Source organism: Prinia subflava, chromosome 1 (assembly GCF_021018805.1).
Source record: "Prinia subflava isolate CZ2003 ecotype Zambia chromosome 1, Cam_Psub_1.2, whole genome shotgun sequence".
Taxonomy (NCBI): Eukaryota; Metazoa; Chordata; class Aves; order Passeriformes; family Cisticolidae; genus Prinia; species Prinia subflava.
Window position 1 is genome coordinate 43922716 of NC_086247.1, and position 26947 is coordinate 43949662.

At 38.5% G+C, this 26947-nt stretch overlaps 1 protein-coding gene across 1 annotated transcript; it reads right to left on the bottom strand.

Annotated features, from left to right (window-relative positions):
• Positions 1-1071: 1071 nt before the first annotated feature.
• MEP1B (meprin A subunit beta) lies at positions 1072-26216 on the bottom strand. The gene is made up of 15 exons (XM_063396988.1): positions 26154-26216; positions 21487-21505; positions 21251-21301; positions 21111-21154; positions 20042-20114; positions 18999-19116; positions 14857-15035; positions 13174-13392; positions 10000-10152; positions 9041-9256; positions 6286-6753; positions 4584-4766; positions 3901-4138; positions 2043-2244; positions 1072-1089 (listed from the first exon to the last, which is right to left on the bottom strand). Exons 1-15 carry the CDS (start codon positions 26214-26216, stop codon positions 1072-1074), a joined length of 2244 nt encoding a protein of 747 aa, XP_063253058.1.
• Between the last annotated feature and the right edge of the window lie 731 nt (positions 26217-26947).

The window sequence follows — 26947 nt, forward strand, 5'->3', positions numbered from 1 at the left end:
ACATACATCTACAAGCCTTTTCTTATAGCCTGTATCTCAAGCAGCCTCAACTTTTCCACAACACTCATGTTAATCATATTCCCCCTTCCTATCAGTTAATAATTGTTCAGGTTTGAAATAAATCCTCCTTTTAACCCCTCCAAAGTTCCAGTGCTAGCTCCGGCCTTAGAAGGCTTTGGAGGAATATTTCATGGACAGGACCCAAAAGAGGCTCTGACCCCCAGCTGCAGTTCAAGATGTTTATTCCAGGTGGTGTCCAGAGAGGAAAGAGGGCGTGCACAGAGGGAGAGGGTCTTTTCTCAGCTCCTGCCAGGGAGGGGCAGTTTGGGACACAGCCAATAGGGTCAGAAAGGGAAGGAAGGGTTAAACTACATGGTTAGAAACTCTAGGGGTCCCTGAGGGGCATAAACCATTTCCACAGGGGAATGTAACACAGGTTGACTTTCTTGAGGGTTCTGCCTGCGTATTTCGTCTAATGGACCATCAATCAGTGGCTGAAGCATTCTGGATCCTCATTATTATCTCTACTGTCTTCTTCATTAATGTGTCTCTTGAGGTTCATTTATTACTTTCTCATTACTTGTTACTTCTTTGATAGTGAGTAGATCACAACCAAATAACATAATGAACCAGACACTCCCACACTCCACGAACTCTCATATTACTGACTGTCAGCTGCAGCAGGAAGAGAACTGCTGGGTACCCTCTGAATACAGGATCCAGCTCCCCTTTATTATAGAAAACTGTGCAAAGATAATACAGCAAACTTAGACTTTCCTGTGTTGACTGAAATTTAGGATGCTCTTTTCATGTTTTCTTCATATTTAGGTAGACTTGAGGGACAAGGCAGCTGTGTGACACAATGTATTTCTCCATTGCATGACAATACACAGCACTGTCAGACACTCCATTGACTTTAGTGCAGTATTTTATCCAGATGATGAATTATTTTCCAGACTTCACAAACTTTTATCATGATGGTTGACATAAAAGGAACAGAAAGAATGATGACGTAGTTGTGGTTTTGCAGTGATGTTCATCTTGTGTCTTTGATGCTTGTTTGCATTATCTTCAGAAGGATGTTTTAGTCTAAGTGGAAAAAAAAAGCCAAACCCACATCTTAAAAGCGTATAAGGAAGGGAAGTATGTGTATAATGTAAGAGCATTACTTGCAAAGAAACCAAAACTATTTATTGGAAGGTCATGAAGTAGCAGTGTCAAGTATCTGACACTCCACAGAGGTACTGCAACTCAATGGGGTATCACACAGAGAGTATTAGTACAAAATTAAATGTGGAACTCTGCTTTCTGGAAGGACACTCCTCTTCAGTTTGTTTACAAAATTTCTCCTGCGAGTCCCTCTAAACTATGTAATATTTGTTATTTCCAAGACAAGATTCTACTTAAAGTGGGAGGCTCAGACTGAATGAAATTTCCTGAGAAAACATGCCCAAATGCTGCTTCTATCTAGTACATGGCACTCATGGCACTTCTGACCCCGTCATCTACACGGTTTTAACCTGCTGTCTTCTTAACCTTTCCTTAAGTCAATATTTCCATGGCTACTTCATGCCTTGCATAAAAAATGGCCTTTGAAAGTGAAAAACTATTTTTAGATTTACCTTTTGTTTTGATATCCTAGGATGCATTTTTAGCACTATATCCAGGTATTTTAAGGGGAGATCTTTAGTAGAATAGGCAGTTGTAGATGAAATACAAGGTTACTGAGCAGAAAATATGGTTTAATTACACATTGAAAATTAACCCCTTTGTTCACCCTATCCCACTCAATGTAGGCTGTCATTGGGGCAGAGTGGAGGGGGATGAAAGAGAAGAACAGGTTTTGAATTAAGTGGGGTTTTGGTTTTTGATAAATTAGAGTCACTTAAAGGAGCTCTTTAATTCTTACCCTGGAGTCTTTAGGCTTCAAAAAGGTGACATCTTCCCATTTGCTTCTTACTTAATTTGATTGTTTACTTTTTAATGAATATAGGTATGTGTGCATGTGTCTGTATATTTGTTGAAAGAGGCAAAGTACTTACTTCTTCTAGAGTTAGGTTCTCCTTATTCTGCTTTCTTTGCTTGTATTTCTTTTTAAGGCACACTGCAGTCGTGATGGTGACAATAAGCATTACAACAAACACAGTTATGGTTGAAGAAACAGCTATTACAGTATTTTCTCGAGTTGAGCCTTTCCTTTCACACTTTTCTCCCATGTACCACCAGTTGTCACCTGCTGGACATCTAGAAAGCAAAATAACAAACATGTGTTAACTCCTAAAGATTAAAGGTGTGAAAAGGTCTGCCTCAGAAAAATGGCATCTCTGATGCAATTTCTATATCCTAAAGCATACGGAAATTACCTTAAAATGGACTTCTATTTTAAAGTTGTCTTGAGTGGCCTGAGTGGTCTTGCACAGCTAAATGTGCTTCTTTAGCTTCCTGATATTTCATAGGTTGTGCTTTCAGAGAGAGCCTTTGCCAGAAATCCTAAATTCTTTCCTGATCCTCTTGACCACTTAGTGCTTGGTTGCAGCTGATCTATGGAGCTTCTCTTTTTTTTTGTAATTTTCGAATTTAAAGAACTTGCAAGAGCTGCCTCTGACCTCACCCAACAAGCAGGTAAGAAAAGAAATTAACAGCCTCATGTCATCCATTTTTAGGAGTGAAAACAACCTCTGGGCTTTGATTCTATCACCTTACCCAACACCACAGTCAGCACACCTGCCCTCATCTTTCAAACCTTGGTTGTTCCTTATGTATTGATTTTCTAGCTCCAGTCTAAGCCATTTATTCAGGACTACCTCAGCTCTGAAAAGAAGTATGTTTTGTAGTGTGCTACAAAGATATTGCCTTCTGGGGGTACTCCAGGTGATTCAGCTTGAACAAAGGTATCACATTCCCACCCATTTCCCAACAGAAAATTGGGGTGGAAATGGACTTCTGGTTGCACATTTCCATAGGACAGAAATTAGATCACAAAGGCACTAAAGCTTCAAAGGGTCCAGAGATGTCAGAAAATAAATGTTCTCTTTCCATAATTTTGAAATGAGGCATAACATTCGGCTTATTTTTTATTTTTGTCTTCTTGAACCTCTTGACATTTACTCATATTTGTGACCTGCTTCTTCTGAGTTGCACAAGAACTATTTTTTAAAAGGTTTCTAAATGGGGATACGTAACACTTAATGAGTCATCCTGACTCTTGTGGCTCTTGGCCTTTATGTTTTCCTCACACCATTTCCCCAGTCTACCTGCCCTGGCACAGCATCTAAGGTTACTATCTTCAGCCTCAGAGCTTATCTGAGAGCTGGAACAATGCTAATCAGGCAGGTAGATTACGTAAACGTATCCACAGAGAATTAAATAAAAGTTGATATTAATCTTCTTGCAGGGCAAACAATCTTTTATTCCTCAACCTTCACTGCTGATTTCAAAGGTGAGCGACTACACTTTGATAATTCACTGTCATAATTTGCACTGTACAATATTTCTGAATCAAATTTTAAAATAATGTCTATGCTGCTTCCTACATGATAAGTATTGAAAATCTTCCCTAACAATATAAATGCTCTTTTCTTTCAATTACATTCATTCAACTCTTCTACATTTTGCTATAGGGAATTCTAAAGACCTAGAGTAATACATTACTGAATATAATAAATGCATTTAAAATATAATTTACAGGAAAGTCAAGCAGAGTACTTCAAAATGATGAAATGCAGAGGTTAGGAGCTTTGTTGCCCAAATTGGCCATAAATTCGGTCTCACAGGAACAGTTGCAAATACTTGCCTTAATCAGCTACAGCCTTCCTTTTCATTAGGAGCAAAGTTGGATTTTATTAGAAACTTCCATTACTCGTCCTAAAACTGCATTTGAGAGTGAATAAAGGCAGTTACCTGCACACGGGTGCTCTGTTTACCATAACGCAGACACCGTCGTTCTGACAGGGGTTGTCTGGGCAGAATGCTGGCACCTCTGGATCCTGGGTGGTGGGTGCAGTGGTGGTGCTCTCAGTGCCAGGGGGGGGCTTGCTGGTGGCAGTAGGGCGAGGGCCAGGTTTGGTGGTGCTGGCACTGGTAGTTGTAACAACAGGGGATGGAATGTTCGGCTCAGTTGACAGGAGATGCGATATGTCTGCACGATGAACCCACAGGAAATAAGGTCTTTGCTTCACATTATTTTTGTTCTTATTCTAATGATAATTTCTAATAATAAAGAGCAATAAACCTGTCCAAAGGTATAATCAATAAACAGTCTTTTTTGCCTTTCAGGAGCATGATGTATTTTGGAAAGGTCCTCTAGAATTTTTCCAAAAACAGTTTTATTCAAATTAATCTATTCAAAACAACTTGCACAGGATTAGCATTGTTTTATACACCTTCACATGAGATAAAGGAATTGTACTCTGTATGTACCTGTTCACAAATTTATTCAAACACATGATTTGATTTTAGATACAGGCATAATTCAAATACTGCTCAGGTGCAAAGTACGTCGTGCATTTATAACTACAGCACTGGTGACTTAGTATCTGACACTGTTTACTACATTGTAAAGAGTATCAGCTATGTTTACATACCTTCCAATGTTAAAAGAATATAAACACCATCTTCTTTAATAAAGTTGCGGCTTCTAAGTCTGTCATGAGTTAAAAATGCACTTGTTCCAACTCCTGGACCTCTCATGTATTTAGTTCCATTGGGAAAAGTTGCTTCAGATCCCACTTTATCTGGCCTATCCCAAGTAAATTTTGATGAGGATTCTGGGGAAAAGATAAAAAAAAGAGAGAGAGAGAAAGAATATGAATCCACTGCTGTGGATTTGTCTCTCAGCAGAAATCTCAGTCACCTGAGATTCCCCACTGATGAGAAGCACAAAGCAATGGAGATCTTCAATGATTTGGTTTAGCCTGAGGTACTGAGAAAAGAATGTGCTGGAGATGAGGTTATTGGAGAGCTAGTTGAAAACCTGTTGTATTTTCTTTTTAGTTCTTTAAAGTGAGGTGGTCAAGAAGATAAGTAGCACATAAATCATCTGTAAATGAGTTAATGCAGTGCTTCTCAAAAGAGAGCATCTTCTGCAGCAGATGTGAGGCACAAGATATTTGAACAACCTAAATGATCACAGATCACTGATGCTGCTTCATCAAACCCTGTTCTAAAGCTCTGAGCCTGATTGTCCGTGAAAGAATCTGACAGAAGGACAAAGAACTGCCTGCTCCAACACCTCTCTGGTTAGATAAAGAGTGTGTGTTACAAGGCTTCCCTTGGGAATCGTGGACTATTTGCAATATATGAATAATCAAGGGAGAAGGAGCAGGGGACAAACAAGACTGCATGTCCACAGGGTCAGAGAAGGAAAAGGGCTGTGCAATGGCTGTAACAGCAGAAGCACAAGGAAAATATCTTTTTTCAAACATCTATGGAGGATACGGTGTGGTGTGTCTTTCATTTACAGAGAGGACATTAAGTCTTTCTAGATTACCCACTTGATTTTCATGTAGAGCCAGTGTCATAGCAAATGAAATGTAAAATATACTGTTTTAAAATAATAATAATATGAATTGGATGGGTTTGTGCCTTCCTTCCTTTCTAGTCTGAAAGTCCAGAAAACTAATTCAGTGGCAGAGAAGATTCCTTTCAGCAAAAATTAGAAAGTCATTATGGCTTTAATCCAAACTTTCTCCAATGCTGAATGTGGATGTTTTCTCTCATGTCTCTCTCTGTAGAGATTCTTACCATTTCTTAGAGTTACTTTTTAGTCAACTGCCACTTTCCAAGTTATTGTGGACCACGGCCCTTATCTTTGCACATCTTGAACAAGTACAGATTACATAATTTGAATCAGTACTTTGTCCATCTGGAGTCTTGTGCTGACATCACTGTAACTTTGACAAGGAGGACAGGGATTTGTTTGATAGTTGCTGCACTTTTATCTGGTATAAACTGCCTGTATTGTTAATTCAGTATTTTACTTTTCATGACTTCTGGAAAACTTCCATTATCATTAAAACAGAAATAAGTGTATCCTTGCAACACATATGAAAGAAACTTTAGGAATAGATCATCCACTTGTTTCTTATGCAAATGCAACTTTGAAATCCAGAGTCCCAGCTTAACTTGCTTGTAGGTTTGATTTTTTTCTTGTCTGTGGATCAATACTATTGTTGCTACCAACATATGAAACATTCCAGAAACTAAAAAATATGCATTAATTTACACATAGAAGAGATGTGATCCCTTGTCTTTTGTCTGTGTTTTACATGTTTGATTTTAACTAACCTGATAATCTCAGAGGGTCTGTTGTTACGCTTCTTTGGTTTGACATCCGTTGACGAATATCAGGATGCTGGTCAAGCAGGATCATGGTACCTTGTTGCCATGGACAGGGCCATTCCAAATGATCGTCATTTGCTCCAGAAATCAAGGACAAGTATATTCCTAAATTAAATGGGTTGTCAGTGGTACCATTTACATACAAGGTGATCTGAAAAGCATATCCTTTACTGGAGTAAAAAGGTGGACTGTATATAATCCCATCTCTCCCTGCTGGACTCGTGTTGAGGAGATGTGTGAAATTTCTGATATGCCAGACGTGGTGGGGACACTGAGTTTCTGACAAGTTGATGTCATCAATAGAGAGGCCTCCATTTGACAAGTCACTTCCTCTCACGCCTTCAAACACAACCCGGAATTTACTTGTGACATTCAAAGAAACATGATGGAGCTGCCAGTGGGTCTCAGGTGAGCCTGAAAAACAAGGGTAGAGATTTCTGATCAGAGTTCAGTCAAACACTGACAGGACTGTGGACTCTATACCAACACTGTGTAAGAATTTTTCCACTGGCACTGATGGAATATTTCTTCTGTTGATGTTACTTTTTCAGTTCAAGATCATATTTGCTCAATACAATATTTTAACAGAATTAATATGCATAATAGTGCTTATTGATGGGTTTTAAAACTGCTTTTCCTTTTACTTTTTAAATAAAATTTCTTTAAATTAATCCGGATGTTGTAATTATTAAATCCACAGAAATAGTTTCACCGGTATTGTTAAATAGAAAAAATTCAGAAGTTATATTCAAATAACTGAGCAACAATACTCTACAAAAGTATGCCTCTGCAAAAAAAAATGCTCCAGAGGATTCTGGGAACCTGGAACTACAGCACTAGTTCATCCATTTGTTTTTGTATTTTTAAATGGCTTCTTGGAAGCTTGCCTATGCAGAAGCACCATTCACCCATCACATGATTAATGGTACGAAGGTCAAATTAAAGCCACTCATTTGCAAAACCTACTTTGTGCAATAAAACCTCTCTGCAAGTTTGATGCTGCATCCAAAAGTGCCTGCACTAGCAAATTCCTCTTGACTCCAAGAGCAGTGTACACAAAAGCAAGGACCTCTGCACAGGGGCCTTGTGAGATCAATGAAAGTAGAACACCCTTTTGTAAAAGTGTGTGCACCAAAACACTTTCTTTTGCAGCCTGGTTTTGGTTCATCTGCACAGAAGACCAGCTGCATTTATTGAACAAGCAGTGCCAATTCCAGGTACAGAACTCATGCATCACTCTCCTAACAACTCTAAGCAAAACACAATGGATCTCAAATACAAGTCTTGATTTATTCATATTTTTCATTACTGTTATAATTAGGAGGGAAAAAATTAATGCAGAAACAAGAAGAAAAGTACCCCACTGTTTCCCATGAAATTGTCTTCTGCATAAGCTAAAGAATTTTTACATGTAATGTGTGCAGTTCAAAAATCCCCAGCTGCCACAGACCAGTGGGAAGGGTTCAGGGATTGTTCCTAAGCTTCTTGAACATCATAGTTCAGTGCAATCCCATGAGCAGTTCAGCCAGTGTGTCAGATCATGGATGGAAGAGACTGTAGGGTCACTGTTACTTCCAGGTTATTGACTACACTGGTGAGGATAACTTCTCACTTGAGAGAAGTGAAGCATGGAGGGGGAAATGATCTTAAACCATTCCTAACAGTTTTGTCACAGATTGTCAAAATAGGGTGCCTCTTTGGACACACTTACGAGATCAGAGTCTTCAAAGGAAATTATGGACTCAAGAAAGCAGGAATGGGAGATGGGGCCTCAGACACAAAAGAGTGTTTGTGAGAAAGGCTGAAGTCTGGAGAAATTATTCTTGGCATCAAAGTAGGATTTGAAAGAATTTGGAGGGCTCAAACTGATGTGAAGTCTACACCTGCCTTAGCAACTCTTATGTTAAGCATGCCTGTTAGCTCAGAGGGCACAGAGGGTGAAGCCATAGAGGTGAAGAAAAGAGTGGAAAAAAGAAAACAGATACTGGCAGCAGCTGAGCCTAACAGGACAAAGAGACAGAAATTATATCTATTTAGTAAAAGAACTTGCTCAGATCCTTCTGAACTAGGCGTGGCTGAAATGGAGACCACATAATAGTTAAATATTTGAGAAAGTAATTTAATCATAAGGTGACTTTGGCAATTCTAGCTTAAAGACCTCTTGTCCAGTAGCTGACCTCAGCTGATCATTCTGTAGGCCACAGGCTCCTAAAACCACAAGAATTTAGTCTTCAAACCACAACTTAAATCATGATCTGCTGCTCATATCTTTCAGTTATTTAAATTTTATCTTTTTTTAACTTATATATTAGGTATTCCAGGGCACTTATGCTTTCCATTTGTTTATTATACTTTCTTATTAATTGTAATTTACTGTAATATTCCAGCTTCATCAGCTGCTATTGATACCAGCAATTCTAGAACAGTTAAAATGATTGCTCATGGAATTTTAGCTAGTTTGGCAAGAAAACTATCTTGATAAATACAAGAGTTTGAAATTTGTGGTAATTTATTATATTATAGGAAAACAGCTGACAGAGGATCCAACAGGTATAATTTCAGCAGCAACGAATCAATTACACAGATAGAGAAGAGGCCAAAGAACAGCACTAGGAAATGAGTGACTTTGCCACAATAATTCCCCCAGTACTTTGAAGAATACTGAGTATAGATTAAAACAAAATGCAATTTTGTTCCATACCTTTTATCTCTTCGATGAATCTCAGAGTGCCATTTGGATTGGCTGACGTGTACTCCCTGACCCAGACATTCAGCCGGTCATTCTTGTCACCACTGTTATATAAATAGAATTGTAAGCACTGGAAACCTCTTTTGGGATACAGAATTCGGCTCTCCAGGACAGCTGTGCTTCCTTCTCTTCCAGCACCGGTGTTGAAATGCATGAAGTAGCCAGAATCTGCCAAAATTATGAGAAATGAGTGGTAGAGGGGAGAGAAAACAGAACTGTCCTGGTATCCTGAGTTTCTCAATGCTGTATTGTACTAACTCTAGAAGACACAGTCAGGTCGGAGTTAGGTAGATCCTGTACAAATCTCTGACTTAGGACTGTTACCTGTTCATATTTTCCAAAGGTAGAACTATTATTCCTGTATCTTTTGTCCTCATTTCATTATCTCTAGCAAATTGTACTCAAAACCAATGGTTTTTATTCTTTACCCAGTGCCAGTAACTCATAGCTGACTCTCTGCAGGATTGGTTTAAGCTCCTGAACTGTTGGACCATTCCGACTGGTTGAGATACATCTAGCTAGATCATCAATTGATTTTTCACCTCAGCCTTGATAATATACATTTCAAAATCCTACTTCTGTCCAAGGACTTGTTGAGCAATTATTCAGAAAAGCAGCAATCTATTTGGTGTGCCTTTATCACAGGTTCAATGCTTTATATCACTCTCATGACAGGATGTGACTCTAAGAGAAAAAGCAGATCAAAAGAGATAAGGATATTCGATCTTCTGAAATAAGCAGAAAATCAACATATCACATGATGTCCCTAGGTATGTAGATTTATGCTGCTTAGTTAAAAAATAAACTGTAATTCATCAAAAAATAAACAGATAACAAGGCCAAGCTTGAAGCAAACTCGCATGCCTCTGCAGAAAACACTTCCCCAAAAGATAAGAGTTTTTTTCTCATACCTTTGCATTCTCCCATATTAGTGTGATCAGTATTGGGCCCAGCAGGAACCTGAGACACACGCTGCCAGTCACTGTTATCATCTGAACTTTGAATCATGCCACATATATTTTCAAGTTCAAAACTGCACGTGTCCATGAAACTTAGGGAGGAGGCTATGACATTAAAAAAAACCAAAAAACTTTATTATATAACACATTTTAACTCTGAAGGTCCAAAGCCATGAGCAGAGAAAGACTAAATGCAAACACCAAGTAATCAGTGGCTTCAAATATGATCAGCATTCATACATACAATGTTCAGGAACTCAAAACACTTGGTGATTAACACTGACAATAAGATGTCATCAGGAACACTCTGGTCCCTCAGCAAGCACAGGAGGGCATCTGCTGATTATCATATCACATCTTTTATTTATAAAAGGAGCACTAATACCAACCCAAGTGACACACCTTCATATTATAGTCAAAAGGTCCTGAGACTTCCCATTCTTTTTTCTGCTTTCTTTGGGCCAGTGCACACATGGCCACAGATTTTGATGCAAGCTCACTAACGTATCAGCTGGAGTCCTTATTTTGAAATATAGAAGAGGAGAAGCTATTTGACTGGAATAAACAAACCTTGGTTTTCCAATTGTGGAATTGAAAGAAACAAAATAACACATTTGGCAAAGGTATATTTGGGACCAGTAGATATTTCATGTCATAACAATTTTACAATATCTTTCATATAACAAGTGAAAAATTAGGTGAAGGAAGACTGTGAAGTTAAATATGAAAGGGAGAACATCATATGAAATATTTTCTCTATCTAGAGCAAACTTGATAGGTGAGAGATAGCACAGTCCAGGTTTATCCCTGTTTTCATTTTTGTTTCCCATTGTGCCATGTCTGAGCTCATGTGTAATATCAGCCATGATTTGAAAACAGCTAAGTTAATGAAATGCTTTTTAAAGTACGTATAAAATATTGTGGCTGAAAGGTTTAAAGGTTTCATTGCATAACAAAAAGACCTTGAGTATCAGAAAACTCAACCTCAATAACAGGCCAAATGCTTCACTTAAGCTGGAGCTCTGGGAAGTATTTATTATATATTTAAGTATGAACTGCTGCCAAATCAGTTCTACTGCTGAGATACTTTATGCTGTCCTCACAGAAAGCTAAAAACCCTCTAGAGGCTGCAAGGTAGTCAGAAGTGTTGCATGAGTGATATTTTTTAAGATACAGGTCAGCACAATGTTTTAAAAACTAAGAAAAGGCCATCATAGCAAATGTTGTGTAGACTGCTGGAGAAAGAAGGTAAGTAAAAATGGAGAATTATTAGACAAAAGAACTCTTTGAAATCAAAATACAAAATAAAACATGAAATTGATTTGGTCATACAGGAAGGAATTAACCTAATGGCCTTAATTAGAAAGTGCTGGCTGGCATGGAGTGTTGACCTGAATGCCAGGAAGACAGAAAAGCAAGACTCAGTAGATTATGATGTATTTCTGAGATTCATTCCTGAAACAGGCAAAGGGGCAATGAGTGAGGCAGGTTGTGAATTCCATCTGCACCAAAAGCCAGATACTTCCTTGGTAGGTCGTGAAAGACTAGACTTGGAAGAAAATACATGGGGAAAGACTGACAAGTCCTAACTTCCAGGGGCTGAGGGAAACCTCATGATCAATTCTGTCAAGCAGTATCCTCCAAGGGGAGAGCAGACTAAAATCTACTGCTATCACATGGCCTGAAAGACAGCAAAGAATTACAGATTGGAGCAGCACTAAACTATCAGTCAGAATTTCTTATGTTGTGCATTGTTTTCTTCAATGTAGGAACCAAGATCCACATTTTTAATGCAATTTCCTGTCCACATGGGCCTCTAGCAGACATTTAGTTCAAACATTTCCTTAAATCATGTCCAGCAAATGAAGTAATCTTTTGCGTGGGTGAGGGCTGGGAGCACTGTCCTCCCTGCCACAGATGGGTGATCTGACAATATTTCTGTCTCTGCAAATATCATCCACACTACACACATCATGTGAAGCCAAGAGAAGCACTGGGGAGCAGGGCAGGTCCTGATTGCACTGAAGGTGGTGGAAGTTTTGTCACTGATTTCAGCAGGACTGGGCCTTTTTTTCGTTTGGGGAATGTGCCTATGGCACTTTATTAAGGAGCAAAGTTTTTAAAAAAATCATGAAGTATTTCTGTAATGCATGAGAATGCTAGAAAATAGATAAGATTAATGGAAAGGGAAAAGGACCCTATCCCCTGTTAAAGACATCCTTAGCTGTAAGCACTTTTATAATGCCTAATTGACTGTACAGCAAGTGCTAGAAGCTAAGGCTGCATGTGTGTGTTCAGTTTAGACCTACATGAATGGAAATATTTTCATCAGAATTTTACACTCAAAAAATGGCTCCATTTTAATACACCAGTTTGATAATTGTTTAAGGAATCTGTATAATGAGGCTTAAAATATAATTGTAAGCCAGTACTCACTACTTGGGATATTGTCAAAGTTTCATTCTGAATGCCAGGGTACATTGAATACAGCAACAATTACAGAATTATGTTCCAATTTGATAACAGAATTGTCTAGATTTCTCTGTCTCTTACCTTCATTCAGCTTTGTAAAATAAACCCCACCTGAGCAAAATAACTCTTTTGACCATTTTTGTTAGAGACCAGGTTTGAAGGTAAACATGAAAATTTAGAAAACTTGCATTTTATTCAGAATGGTACCTATTTGCATGAATACCCACTCTGTCTCACAGATTCCATGGAAGTGGAGTAGGTACAACAGCCACAGCAAAGACACTCATTTCTGTGCAGTGTCTGAGCAACAGCTCAGGGAAAAAAAATACAGGGAAAAAACCAGAAGGCCTTGTGCAGAAGCACACATTTTAAACAGCCACCCAAGGGATGAACAAAAATCAGCTGCTGAGCAAAGCTAGTTTTTAACTAAAGGTCAGATAAAATTGCACAGAAGCCTCTGCTACTCAGCAGTTTTCTGCAGGAGGTCTGTTATTTCTAGCTGCACCATTATTTGTGGTGTTCTTAACACAATTCACTTCTCTAAATATGTTAGTATCTCTTTCACTTGTGTCTGGATGGGTCCAGCGTGTATGTATCAGCCTCATTTCTTTCAAATGATTCTTTCAAATAATATAAATAAATGGGGAAACTTACTGCAGTTGTAGAGCCGGTTCAGTTTCTGGAGGTCGTACTCACTGAAATCCATCCGCTGTCCTATGACATCAATGAAGTCTGGTATGTTGGTGATGATGGTGGGCTCAGTTCCGTTCCTGAACGCAGTCTTGCTGTAGTGCATCACAGAATTGTAGTCATAGGGAACATTCAGGAAGTCTGATCTTTTATCATCGTATTTATTGAAATTATGTTCTTTACCTAAATGGCAAAATTGAAAGGAAAGATTGTCTGTTGCTCAAGGGAATCAAATTTTGTTGTAAGGACTTACAGTGACAGAGAATCTATCAGATCTCAATTTTTTTTTTTGTAGTTGTTTACTTGTACTTACTGTTCAAAACAGTTTTATTTCCAGTCTAGGGCTATTTACTTTCCTTTTTCAGCCACTGATGACTTCTGGTGGATGAAGCAAAGTTTTTGCCACCTGAAAATTTTTCCTGTGGAACTACTTGTAAACTTTGATGGACTTGTGATACCCAAGAGTGGAGAGAGTGTTTCAGTACTCAAATTACTCCAATTTGCAACTGTTTCCAGTCTGTATTCTCTGATGTTCAATTGCTAGTCATTTTAGGTAACAATAAAAAATTTAGAGTTGTAATCAGATAAGCTTCCAGATTTTAGCTTTACAGATGTTTTCTGGAGTATGAACAAAAACCCAATTGCTTACTACCCAATGGCGAGTCAAGATTTAAATCAGTCAAAATACAGTAACTGTATTCTGGTCAGTGTAAAAAAAATTGCAGCAGTTTCAAATGTCTCACAATACTGCAGCTTGTCAACAAAGAGTCAGCAAAACATAATGGAAATCAAATAACAGAGTCTAAGTAATTTTCTGTAATATATAATTGCATATGCACCTGACTATTGGTCACTACTAAATAAGAATGCATTAGCTTTAATCATTATCTAATTTTTCGGTCTTCTGTGTGTACCTGTGTTAGGAAAACATCAAGTCTGTGTATAGAACTTTGTTTTTGAATAGCCTGAAGGTCACAGAGGACCATGACAAGCTAAAGAGACAGAGACAGGGCAAAGTCCTGAGGAATTCTGTGCCATCTCTCAGGCTTGTACCAAATATACCAACACTTACAGTTCACAAGCTGCATTGCTAAAGTAACTGCTGGTATGACACAGACCCTGAAAGGTCTCTCCTGCCTGCTCAACCCCTGCACACTCTGCTCTCTCAGCTCTGCTGCCTGCACCAGGTGTAGCAGACAGGCAGAAAGAGAAAGACCAGTGTTTTCCCTGGAGGTTTTCTACTGGCTTTGGTCCCACTGGATTTTTTAGACAGGGTGAAGGGTGAAGTTTAGTTATTTTTATTTCATTAGGGGTTTCTAGAGTAAGTGTGCTTTTAGAGTATTCATTTAAACAAACTAAATTATCCTCTTTTGCTGCTCTGTGGTACAACAAGTAGCATAACAAGATCCAGATCTCTCATTAGAGCTTCAGAAAATGTTGTGGCACAAGGGGTGACAACAGCAACAGCAAGGGAGAATTTCTGTTTCAAACAGATGTCCCTTTAGATCTAGTGTATTGATATACTGGCTTTGAAAAGTAAGTCCAGGTGAGAGAACAACATGACCACCAAAAGATGGCTGGAAGGGATGTTCCACAGCTAAACTGCTAACACCAGAGACTGAAAGGAAAAGCAGAGGAGTGACTGACCAGATTGAATCCTGTCCCAGACGATGGTCACATAGTCATCCCGGTCAGACCGTGACTGCTCATGCCAGAATCCCAGGGCATGCAGGAACTCATGCTGGATTGTCCCAATCCTGTCACAGTTGGCTCCAATGGAGAGTTGCTGCAAACCTATTTGCATGTTTCCCACTGAGGACCAGCAGCTGGCATTGACATAAAATGAGAGAAGGCTCTGTGAGATACACACCATCCCCATGCCATGCACACCTCAAAACCAGTCTATTCAATGGGTAGATTTTTAACCTGAGCATTGAAGTCACATTTGGTTACAGAGAGCACTTTTCCACTGATCTGTTCCTTATCATGCCCCCTCCTCTCACACTTATCTCTGTTTTGATGAACAAGATGTTCCTCATCTCTGGCCCTATTAGAAGAAAAATGTTACGCTATTTGTGACAAAAGAAAACTGATGATGATTTCTTTGGTACTCTGGAACACCAAAGGTTGTGGGCACATAATTTAGAGCAATTAAATTACTGCAAATTATCAATTTTCAGCTAGACCACTAGCTAGACCAATATGTGACTGTGAGCACACTCTGAGCCTGTCCCTATCATAAGGAGAAGTGGGTTCATGAACATTCTCTCCTCTGCCTGCTTTTCTCTGTACTGTTTTGGCCTTTTACTTTGCATGGAGCTGTGGCTGCCAGGCTGCATGATGTGTTTACCTTCTAACAGGTTGGTGGATTTGACAGTACTTTTCCCAAGCTCTTTTCTTTGGCTCTCTGTGAGCTGCCATGCTAGACCATTTACTGCTCTCACACACTTCCAAGTAAGAGCAAAACTGCAGCTGTGCTGCAAGTTTTTTATTAAAGGGTGAAAGAATTTTGTGAGTCAACTGCACAGGCCAATAAAATGGCACCCCATGTCCACAAAGTAGCAGGCACAGAGAGCTACATTTAAACTGATATTTTATACAGCAAATAAATCAATACTTACTCAATAAAATTAATGGGGCACAAAACATGTCATAGGATTTGTAGTCCTATCACCCCAGAAATTTAAAAATACAAGCACACTATGTGCTTTCAAACTCTGTGACTTATTAGTGCAACATATTCCCCAGTATTTCATTTTCCACAGAGTAACACAGGCTTTGCCTATTGATTACTCATTAAAATCACAACATGAGACATGGTAAGGAGCACATGTAGCTCCATAATTTCAAGGTCTTTCCTTGAACAAGGCCTCATACTGATTCTTGTGTTGTGCAGAAGTCCATCACAGGCCTGGGTCCACCTCCTACCAAAGCCACCCCTGGCTGCCTAGCTGCTGCTGGGTGCACAACAGCCTACAGCAGGCACATCCAAGACATTTGGCAAAAGTAGCATCCAAACGACAAAGATGCACCTGCCCCTTGCCTTTGGCCTGCCAAGTGCCTACAACACTGTCATTCAACAACCACAGAGGGAGTAAACACATGGTCTGTGCCATGCTGCACTAGTAATAAATCTTAGGTGAGTGTGACTTGGCATTCCTGAGCAGTGGGCACATAGAACCCTGTGTCAGCAGTGTCTTCTGGAGGGGAGAAAGGAGAGGGAAGTCCCAGCTTTCCCCAGGTGTGTGAGAGCTGTATTGCCTGTGACTCAATGCTTCCTGCATTGCCATCAGAGGCTGCAAGAACAGGGAAGTACTTGCTCTGACTAATCCCACCATCCCCTTTTGGGGCTGTAAATAGACACATGCCATCAGTTGCAGTGATACCTCTTATTTCAAGCACATTTCTATACTAACATCCTGCTACTAATTTTCTTCCCATAGTATCACACATCACCCATATCAGCTCGCAGACACCTGGACTTACCAGCACCAAGCTGGATAGCCAGGGATCTGTGTCAATCCAGTCCTACATGGATTCCCTTTGCCATGTGCAACAGTGGCAAAGAGCTGACATGGCCTCCCAGGAGTGCTCCATGAAAACCTGATTTTCCATGGGGAAATACTAGAGATGGTTCTCATCCTCCCTGGTCTGTTAATCATTTGATTCTACCACACCATGCTAGTTTTCCTGCTGAATGAATTCTGCTCTTCATGAGAAGAGTAAGGGAAAATGGCTCATCCATTGCAGGTTTCCAGACTCCTCTGTGAACTTTTCAGTCACGTCTTGCCACTTCTGATTATCCTTCATTTCTGTGATTCACAATTACATCCCTCACGTGTTTTGCTCAGCACACAGGTGGGAGTTAACACAGTACTGGTAGTAGCCAAGGCTAATGATAGATGAAGAATGTGTACAGGGAGATGGCTCTTTATATAGAGTCTTGATACACTCTGTACATACACCAGAGACTACAAATGCATTTTTACACAGGGCAGTCAATACAACAAAGGACAGCTGGCTTCTTTTGTGGCTGACTTCATTTGAATTCAAAATGGTAATCCAGATGAGGACTTTATGGCCTATTTCAAATACTTTTGACCCAAAGTTCACCCACATTCCTCTATTTTATAGATGCAAGCCAAGATAGAAAGGCAGAGATGTGATTTATCACCCTTTACTTGGTGTGGTAAAATTTTATGTTGCCAAGAACTTTGTGTGCCAGTCTACACTGTACCCTCTGGACAGAGCTCTTTAGTCTGCAGATAGAAGAGTCCTAACTGATTAAAAAATCTCCAGAACATTAGGGACAGAGCAAAAGTGGGTTGGGTTGCCCAGCTTACATTCCACTATTACACCAGAAGTAAGGAATGGCTTGAAATGAAAGCAGTTCATTCAGGATCAGTCTTGGATTCTTTGTACAACCCAAGATGACTCACTGAAACTGGATAGACCTTTTCAGGAGACTGCACCATTTAGCTCCAATCTTTTAAAAAGTTCTGCTGTGGACATGTCAGCTAAGGTGATGGAAACACTTCAGGGCAAGCCACACACCAAGCAGTGAGGGCAAGATATGTTATCCAGCTAGAAGGATTCATCTTCTTCATCACCATGACTCATCTATTTTTAGTAAGACATATAAATGAAACATTGCACAGAGGCCTCCTACTTGCCATAGGCTAAATATTGTGGGGTTTTTTCAGGTACAATTATTAGCAAATTCAATGCATACTTTAGGGGATGAAGGATTACAAAATCCAGCTACTTGAGTTTTCCACTTAGTTCAAAAAGCCGGAGTCATTAGCACAGGAAAATGCATTGCTTCCTGAGTCTCCAATTATACATCTTTTAGAGCTGAGTTTCAGTGTCATGTGTACAGCATGAACAGCAGCAAATACAAAGACCCAGACACCAAAGAAATTTTGAAACAATTATCTGCTACAAATATCTCAGAACAAGCCAAAGGGAAAGAGAAACATTTTTATTATCAGAAAATCTTTTCCCATTTATGAATACATTCTCATATCAGGAAATGAATTTCTGAAACTAAATTTCCTCAGCAGGCTATCAAGCTCTCCCTGTTCTCTTTTTCTATAAGAGAAATGGTTCAGCATAGATTGAAAAATATATTTGTTCTCGTTGCACTGTTTTGACAGAGAATGTCTTAGAAGGGAAGAAGTTGGGAAAAATTTGACTTCTTTAGTGGAGTTTTATTTTGCAAAATTTAAGATTAAATAATTGCATGACTATTCATCAAAAGAGGTAAATAAAATAAAACATCAGCAAAATATCTCAGTGCTGTACAGAATTTTAAAATATTTCTCTTTTATCTGAATGCTCATGTGATATTGTTCAAGTGTAATTCCATTGTTACATTCAAACAAATTCACTGCCCTGCAGTGAGAACTATCATATTTATCTTGTTTTTTCTTTTCCCCTAGAAGCCAAGGTACACTAGGAATGACCAGCTGAAAGTGATACTTTATGTATCCAATGATCAGTCAAGAACATAATATACTTTGTTTCTGATGTCTTCCACCATGTCCAGTAAATTACCTCTTAAGGAACTTGATTTCTTCTTTTATTTAAGAATAAATATCAGTAGAAATTTTTCATCACTACTAAGGTAATATCTCTTCTGGGAACTATGACAGTTTAAAAAGGACTGGGAAAATGGAGACTACAAAAGTAAAATTACGATCGAATATACGAGTTTTAGAGTGAACTCTGGCCATGAGAATAGTCTGAAAGCAAACAAAATGAAAGTTATTTTGAATCGCTTCTCTTACCCACTTCCTTTGAACACAGATATGTAATTCTTCTCCCCTTCCCAAGGCTTGAAGTCAATACAGGTTTTCAGCCGATACTGTTCAAATGCCTTGAGGATGACTCCCTTAGCATTCATTTCTGCAAAGCAAACAGTGTTCTTGTCAATACTGAACTGAAAGGTTTCTACTATTACCCATATGGAGCAATTCCCAAGGGCGGGTCTTGCTCCAGCAATCTTTGATCAAAATAAACATACTTTTTGTTGGATTAGGACCCAAGGGGGAGAGACCCAGAAAACATGAATTAGAGTCTTGCAACACTGTATCTTGCTCTTGGTTCGCTCCTGTGTAATTTTTCTTAGGTACTTATGTATCAAATATGACATGATGAGTATATAGAAGGATAGTGTGTGGTAGTTTTAATTTTGTAGACTCTTTCATTTATTTTTTTCAGATTTCTATAAACAAGTATTAAACAGCTAGGAAATGAAGACTTCATATTTTACCTAGTACAGAATGTAGACTACAGATCCCTCAATGAATTTCTCCAGGACTTGACTTTCTCAGATTATATCTGTGTTATCTCCTCTAAGCAACTTGCATAGTTTCAACACAAAGATTTAAAGGATGCAATCAATTTATGATGTGTCTCTGCCTCACATTAGGGAACTTGACAATGTGCCAGTGCAAACCCTCAGAATGCCATTTTGCCTGCGCTGCTGTAAGTGACGTAAATGGCCAGGTAAGATTCCTGTCCTTAAAAATATCTTCAGTGCCCTCTTTTCACTTCTGCTTTGTAGAGTTTCATGTCTCAGACACAAGATTTCAAAACTAAAACAATCTGCTGGGCCGTAGCAGGATAATAATTCAAGAAACAAGGTGAGTTTGCCAGCCCTGATACCAAGATTATAAATCCTGTTTGTGCATGCTCAGCCCCATTCCTGCCGTGGGAAATGGTCTGCTCTAGATTAAAAGAGGAAAGGACACCACAAGAGCTTTATCAACCCGTGTTTAACAGTTCAACCAACACAACATACAGACATTGTGAAGGGCAAATACTGTACCCAGGCTGTTATCAAGGACATAAGGGATAACATGGGGCCACCGATAGTTGTCACCAATGATGGAGTTTCGTTCCTGTATCCAAGAAAGAAAACAAGTATGCAGTCCTCAGTAAAAAGGGATTTAGCATCAGGGACTACAATAGTGGTAAAGCAAACCTACAATTCCAAGTAAGACATAAAGGAAAACAACGAGCTCAAAAACCTTGAAAGGTTACTCAGAGGTCTGAGGTTGGGGTTTGAAATGCCTTCATGCCCTTCTAGCTGTGTCTTCAAGTTCTACTGCATTTTCTCCATAGAAATTACCCAAGCTTTTGATGCATGTGCACGAGAGCTTCTGCTCCTACGGGAAGCCTTAAGATCTAAAATCCTGAAAACTGTACAGAGATTAACAGTTTCATAATTTTTCATAATGCAAGGGTTTGTTTCTGTGCCTTTAGCAATTACTGTGCTTGCTTTCAGTGACATATTCAGCGTATCTCCCAAAGGAAGAGTAAAACACTATTTTCAGAATACTTGCAGAGTACAAGACACATTGGAAGTTTCCTACTAGATATTTTGAGATGTAAACATTTTCTTTTTCATTGATCAGATAAGGATGCTGGCCAGATGCCTTAAAATGTGGTATTAGAGATCAAAATTTTTCATAAGTTTTAGTCAGTCTACTTACAGGATGAAGGTTTTGCAGTGTTGCTCAGTAAATTTAACTGGCTCAGAATAAATATTGTTCAGATAAATGAAAAATTCTTTTTATACAAACACGCCTGGATGATGATCAGTGCTGCCTAATCTCTTAAAAGTGACTGTGTATAAAAGGAAACAAGAAGCTAATAATATTGATCTAATCACTGAAGAGATCTCATGCTGGATAATGTTTCTGCAAATGCTGCTGACTCCTTCACTGTCTATGACATTTTGTAGAATTCCATCCCCAATCGTCTTCAGTTTATTGTTACATAAACAGCATTTATTGTTTGTAAGAGCAGGATGCATCTATTGTTTCCATGCCAGTGATACTTTACATTTAAGTCAATGACATATTTTTGGCATTGTATTTTATATTTGAACTCACCCCAGGAAGTTTGATGTCTCCCTCAAAAAGGTCTAGTCCTAAAGCTAAAGGCAAGAGGAGATTAACATTCAGTTATTATATTGATCTGTGACTACTATAATGAAAATAATAAAAAAATAGAGGATGAATTTTAAAAAAACCTTCATTTATGTCAAAGATGTCCTGATCGATTCCTCCATCTACATCTATTTCTGAAAAACAAAAAGACAAGTGAGGTAGGACATTAGCCCTTGCTGTTATCTTTATGAAGTGTGAAAATTAATGCAATAACAATAACAGTAATTATAAATCTGTGTCTGTCCTAGCGATGTTTATGAGCAGCTGGTTTTGGTGACTGCCTCCCCTGCATACAAATAGATCTCTAAACAGAACTCACCAGTTGTCTCTGGAGCAGGCTGGGAAGGGGAAAGAAAAAAAGATATTATTAGCAAGGCACATAATAAAATGCAGCTCGCGTTACTTTCTCAACAGTATTAGGGATGTGATTCAAGCTCAACTGACAGCACTTAGCACGTGGCTTTGTATTGGACTGACTGCACCCACTGCCTCCTTACTTGACTGGAAATCTGCATTTGCTCATGTGGCAGCTTTGTGCCCTCCCCACCTCAGGGTGCCCAACAAGTAATTCAGCCAGTACTGCTTCTCTGGAGATTTCACAGCTGCTTTTTTCTCACAACTCAGGTAATGCTAAATTGTCCATCACAAATGGAAAAAAAGGAGCCTGTTACTTCTATGGAATCAAGTATTGCTGCTTGTCAGCAGCTGTGCAGAACCTATGGAAGTTATGGTGAACTTCCCATCACAAATCTGAAGACTGGGGGAGAGAATGAGTGGTCTGGCATTACACAGCGAGGCTTTGAAGGACTTGGGTACACAGCCCAGGTCACCTCAGCCCCAGCTCAGTGCCCTGCCTGGACCCATTTTCCTGAGTAATAACAACTCTAACGCTCCCTTTGCAACATGGAGAATCCACAGACCATAATGAGATAAAGCGACACATGATGAGATATACACAGAACAATTTCCTTGCCATAACATGCCTATAGAATCTAATCTTAATTCTCTTATTTGACTGGACACTTCATTTTTGGACTGCCTTGGACATAAGTGACGTAACACTACATGACTATTTCTTACATAGTGAGTAAAATCATGAACAGCCTTTCTAAGCAATTGCTCCTGGGTGTCTTGTGTTTGTATGTTTGACTAGAAGTTCACAAAATGAAGACAAAAAAAAATCTTTATATTCTAAAATAAATGTAACAGCAATTCTGGAAAAAAGTGTGGGATTTTTACTTTTATTTTTACCACAGTTTCCCCCCGTGTTTCTTTCTCCATGTAAATAAATTATTTTCTGTACATGCAGCTTTGCATGTAGGAATTCTTTTTCCAGTCTGATAAGCATCTGCAACTTTCCACTAGAAGTAATGAGCAACACAAATAAGAATGCTGAAAACCAGCAAAAATCAAGTCCATGCAGTCCCTAGGAACATTAATCATGGTAATCTCTAACCTCTGTACAATGTGTAAGAGCACACTATGGTCAGAATATTCAAGAGGGGTTCAAATGCACATGCTCTAGATCTGAGTTTCAACACATCATGATGGGAACAATTTTGAAGGAAATGACTTTGAGCCCTAGAACTGACTTCCTATAAACATTTTAACCAAACTTATTAAAAAAATCCTACCTTCCATGAAATTTCAAGGTTCAGAAAGAAAGTTTTGAAATTGTCAGAATGCCCTGGTTTAGCTTCCTAATGAAAGATTAATTTTTAATCTGAAATTACTGTCTTTTAAAAACTTCAGCAAATGGCAGAAAAAATATTGTAAATACAAAGGCCAGAAATCTCATTTTATGATTCACCTGAACTGAAATTCACTCAAGGTGTTGCTTCACATTTTTGTCAGATTTTTGATCATTTAATCTGGTTGCCTAAGAGAGGAAAATCATTTTTTCCAAACCAAGTGGAAACTATTATTTCTGTGTTTAAGAAACATAATTCCTAATTGGTATCAGCTGGCACAGTAAACATTTAATATCTAACTGTTATATAAATAGCCAAAGATTTTAATCAGCTTCTCCTGCTTCCTTTTTCTTTTTTTTTTTTATGCAAACTACCACTCACATATGTCCTTGCCCAGTCTTAAGTGAGGATTTTGACCTTGAAGCGTCAGTTACAGAAAACACTGAGTAGAATCTGTTTCCTGACTGAATTTCTCCTGAAACAGCCCTGCTTCAGCACTTTGCATTTCTCAATGTTTTTAAGTTTGTCAGGCTTTAAGCATGGTGACTCTCAAAAACTCTCCCAGTATCATTGCAGAAAAGTGACTGATTCCATTGAAAAAAATGGTTTCAGAGTTGGACAGATGCAAATGCTAAAGGATTGATATTGATCTCACATTTCAAAATTTACTGGTATCGTTCAGGTTTACATTAATACATGAGAAATAAGGATGGGGACTTCAGAAAAAAAACCCCACAACCATATACACATACAGTTTAATAACTGCAGGTATCTTGTTCAGACAAGCCATCCATAAATCTGAAATCAGTAGACTCCTCCCACGTGTTGAAGGAGTGGGAGTTCCTTGCACATATATTGTACCATCACACTTTGTTTTTACTGCATAAGACAATTCATTATCAGTGTGCATAAAATAGTATCTACATATTCAAGTTTTGAAATGAAGGTGCAGCTTGTAAAACAAGTTGCAAGTACAAGGACAAAGTGTGCAACACACGTTTTAAAGATTTCTTTTGCTTTTAAACTCCCTTTCACACAGATTTTTGAGAAGAAAGAAAGAATTAAAAGTACAGCTTGCAATATTAAAAAAAATAAAATTATATTATTGCATTTTATGTTGAAAATTGTTGATGGAGGAGAAGAATCACACTCATATATGCTGAATCCCCTTATAATCATTAACGGGTAAGTAAAAATTTTCTGCAGTTCCAATAACTATAAAGAACAAAGTACCCACATCTATTTATCAGAAAGTATAACTGTCCTAAAGGTACAAACTGGGTAATTCCTGGAAAATTCCTCTAGCAGCAGCAAAATCTCACAAACTGAGATCAGTAGCTAAGTACTGTGGTACTTCTGGTGCACACATCAAAACTTGAATCCATGACTGAACAACACCAAATGCAGCAACTTAGTGAAATCCAGGCTGGTCTTCAGTGTCTGAAAACTGCCACTGAATGTTTTATACTGAAGGAATACCTTCTTTCTCTTCTTTCTATTGTGTTCCCAACAAAACTAGGTCTTTAGTTATGTGAATCTGAACAGAAAAATACTCTGTTTCAAAAGGAGCATCTCTGCATACAAGTATCACATGGCAGTGACTTTGGTTTCAATACCAGCCTGACAAAATATATGATGCATTTCTAGTCTGTACAAGTATCGAAAACACACAACAAATACACAGTTCATAGTGTTGTACAGAGGAAGGTTGTGTTAGCTGAAGTATACCAAAGAGGAATCTACTTTAGTCTAATCTAGACACACACAAATTTCTGATCATTTTTTGTATCAGTCTCTAATTTTGGATGTGGACAACATGTGAATTAAGACATTATTATGCTTGATTAAGACATGGCTTGTGAGAGCACATTTGACTGACAAAATATTCAGGTGCATCTTGGACAGGTGGGAAACATCTCACCTATTTTAATCATGTAAAAATCAGGTAAAGAGACTCACTCAGTAATCAATCAAGAAACAAAGAGATAATTCTTATGTGCCAAGAGTATCTATGGCACCACCATGATGCCCTGGCATCACCATAAGATGATGCACCTCACGTGGCCTGGATGTCTATTCAGATGGAATATACTCATCTGGTTTGGATGAGACACCTAACTCAACCAGTGATTTCTCCAGACTATATCATTTTAGTATTGGCATCCAGAAATTTGAAATTTGCTCTCCTTGGCCATAGAACACATGGAAATGAAACAATTAGCCCTGGTGGTCAGAAGCTCCTCTCTCACACAAGCCCTAGTTTTTAGGAATTGGTTTGATGTCACGTAACTTCTGATGTTAGTAACACCCTGCATCACCTACTACAGGCTTGAACAAAGCCTGCAGTGGAATCTAAACAAGACTGAGGTTTGAGGCTCCAAAAGACTGGGCCAGAGGCACAGGTGGCAGGAATAGTAGGGAAGGATGGGATTGGGGTGATGGGGAGTACAGGAGGACTATGGGAAAGTTAGGAATGTGAGGCTGAGTGCTTAAGGAGATGTATGAGCATGTGTCAGTGGAGAATAAGATAAAGCTGCCACAGATAGTTACATTGCATAACTTAGATAATGTTATTGCACTTAGGTGGTGTCATAAAAAGTAATACCTAACTCTGTACATTACCCTGAAGATATGAACAGCTGAAACAAACTTTCAAGAACCTTTTGGGTTTTGTTCTCTGAACTAATTATATTGTGCATCACCAAAAGTTCCTGACCTCTAACAACAAAGCTTCCCAACATGAGCAAAACATTACATTTCACTAAGAAAGACAGGTAATATAAAAATCTCAGCCTGTCCTTTTTGACGTGAAGTATTTCAACTGGATTGGAGGAATAGGGAGCAGTCATTTCTGAGTACATCCAGTGGCTAAGAAAGCATAAATTTCAATATCAATCATATTGTGTTATAGTAAAAACAAAACCAACCAAACAAACAAAAAAACACACAAGCAAACCCCAAACAACAACAACAAAATTCAGACATTGGACAATTGAAATAAATTTCAGTTCTTGATTTTAACCCCAGACTTGCTGTTCTGGTAACTTTGAATATTAGTGGACATTTTGCTTAAATGGGGAACACAAGATAATCTCTTTCCATGTATAGCCAGATATATGAAAAATAGCAACAGTAAGACCCCAAGGAAACAGAAATAATTTCTCTCTCCCATGCAGGCAACAATAGAATGACATTGATTCTGCAAAATAAGAATTAAGTGTTTTCTTCTCAAGCCCATCTTAAGCTGCATTATTTACTCAGTCATATAAAGAATATATATTCTTTGTTTTCTTACCAGGCTCCAGACCACCTGAAGAAGAAGACAAATTAGAAGCCCAGGCACAGCAAACAAGCCCATGTTGTTCTCCAGTCTACAGATGCGTGGACAGAATTTCACATCAACTTTGTATTTAAGACAGTAAATATCATAAATCAAAACCTTTGTCCTCTCAACAATGATTAACTTACCTACCTTTTTCTTGTCAAGTAAGCACATCATTGTCAAGTAAGTCCATCATTACTGTATTGCAATAACTAACAGAAACACTTTAATTATTTTTAAGAACTCCTGTGAGAAAAAGCATTGGAGAAAAATTGAAGTACAGGATGAAATGGAAATAAGAATAAGGAAATACAGGGGAAAGATACACTGAAACACAGGAAATTCCATCTAAATTTAAGAATTTTTTTTTCTCATTGTGTTTTTAAGCACTGGGACAAGTTGCCCAGAGAAGTTGTGGAGTCCCTCTCCTTGATGACAATCAAAACACAACCAGACCCAGATCTGAGTGACCTGCTGCAGGTAACCCTGCAGCATGACTGCAGGGGAATTGAACTAGGAGATCTCCAGAGGTGCCTTCCCACTTCAGTCATTCTGTGATTCAGAGAACAAAGCTGGCACTAAAACCTTTTGAACAACAGAAAACTAGAAGATATTAATATATTAATAATTGTGTATTTTTTGACAGAAATTGAAAATGAGAAACATGTGTGCGTAAAAAAAAATCTGTCAGCAACATAATTTCAGTATCCTGCTTTTGGAAAATGCAGAGCTGTTTCTATTGTTGATATATGTGAGAGACTGCATTT

Coding starts and splice junctions, on each gene's coding strand:
- MEP1B (XM_063396988.1), bottom strand. CDS start 26,216: ATGGGCTTGTTTGCTGTGCCTGGGCTTCTAATTTGTCTTCTTCTTCAG. Junction 4,139..4,583: donor TATTCTTTTAACATTGGAAG/GTATGTAAACAT, acceptor TTCATCGTGCAG/ACATATCGCATCTCCTGTCA. Junction 2,245..3,900: donor AACAGAGCACCCGTGTGCAG/GTAACTGCCTTT, acceptor TTTGCTTTCTAG/ATGTCCAGCAGGTGACAACT.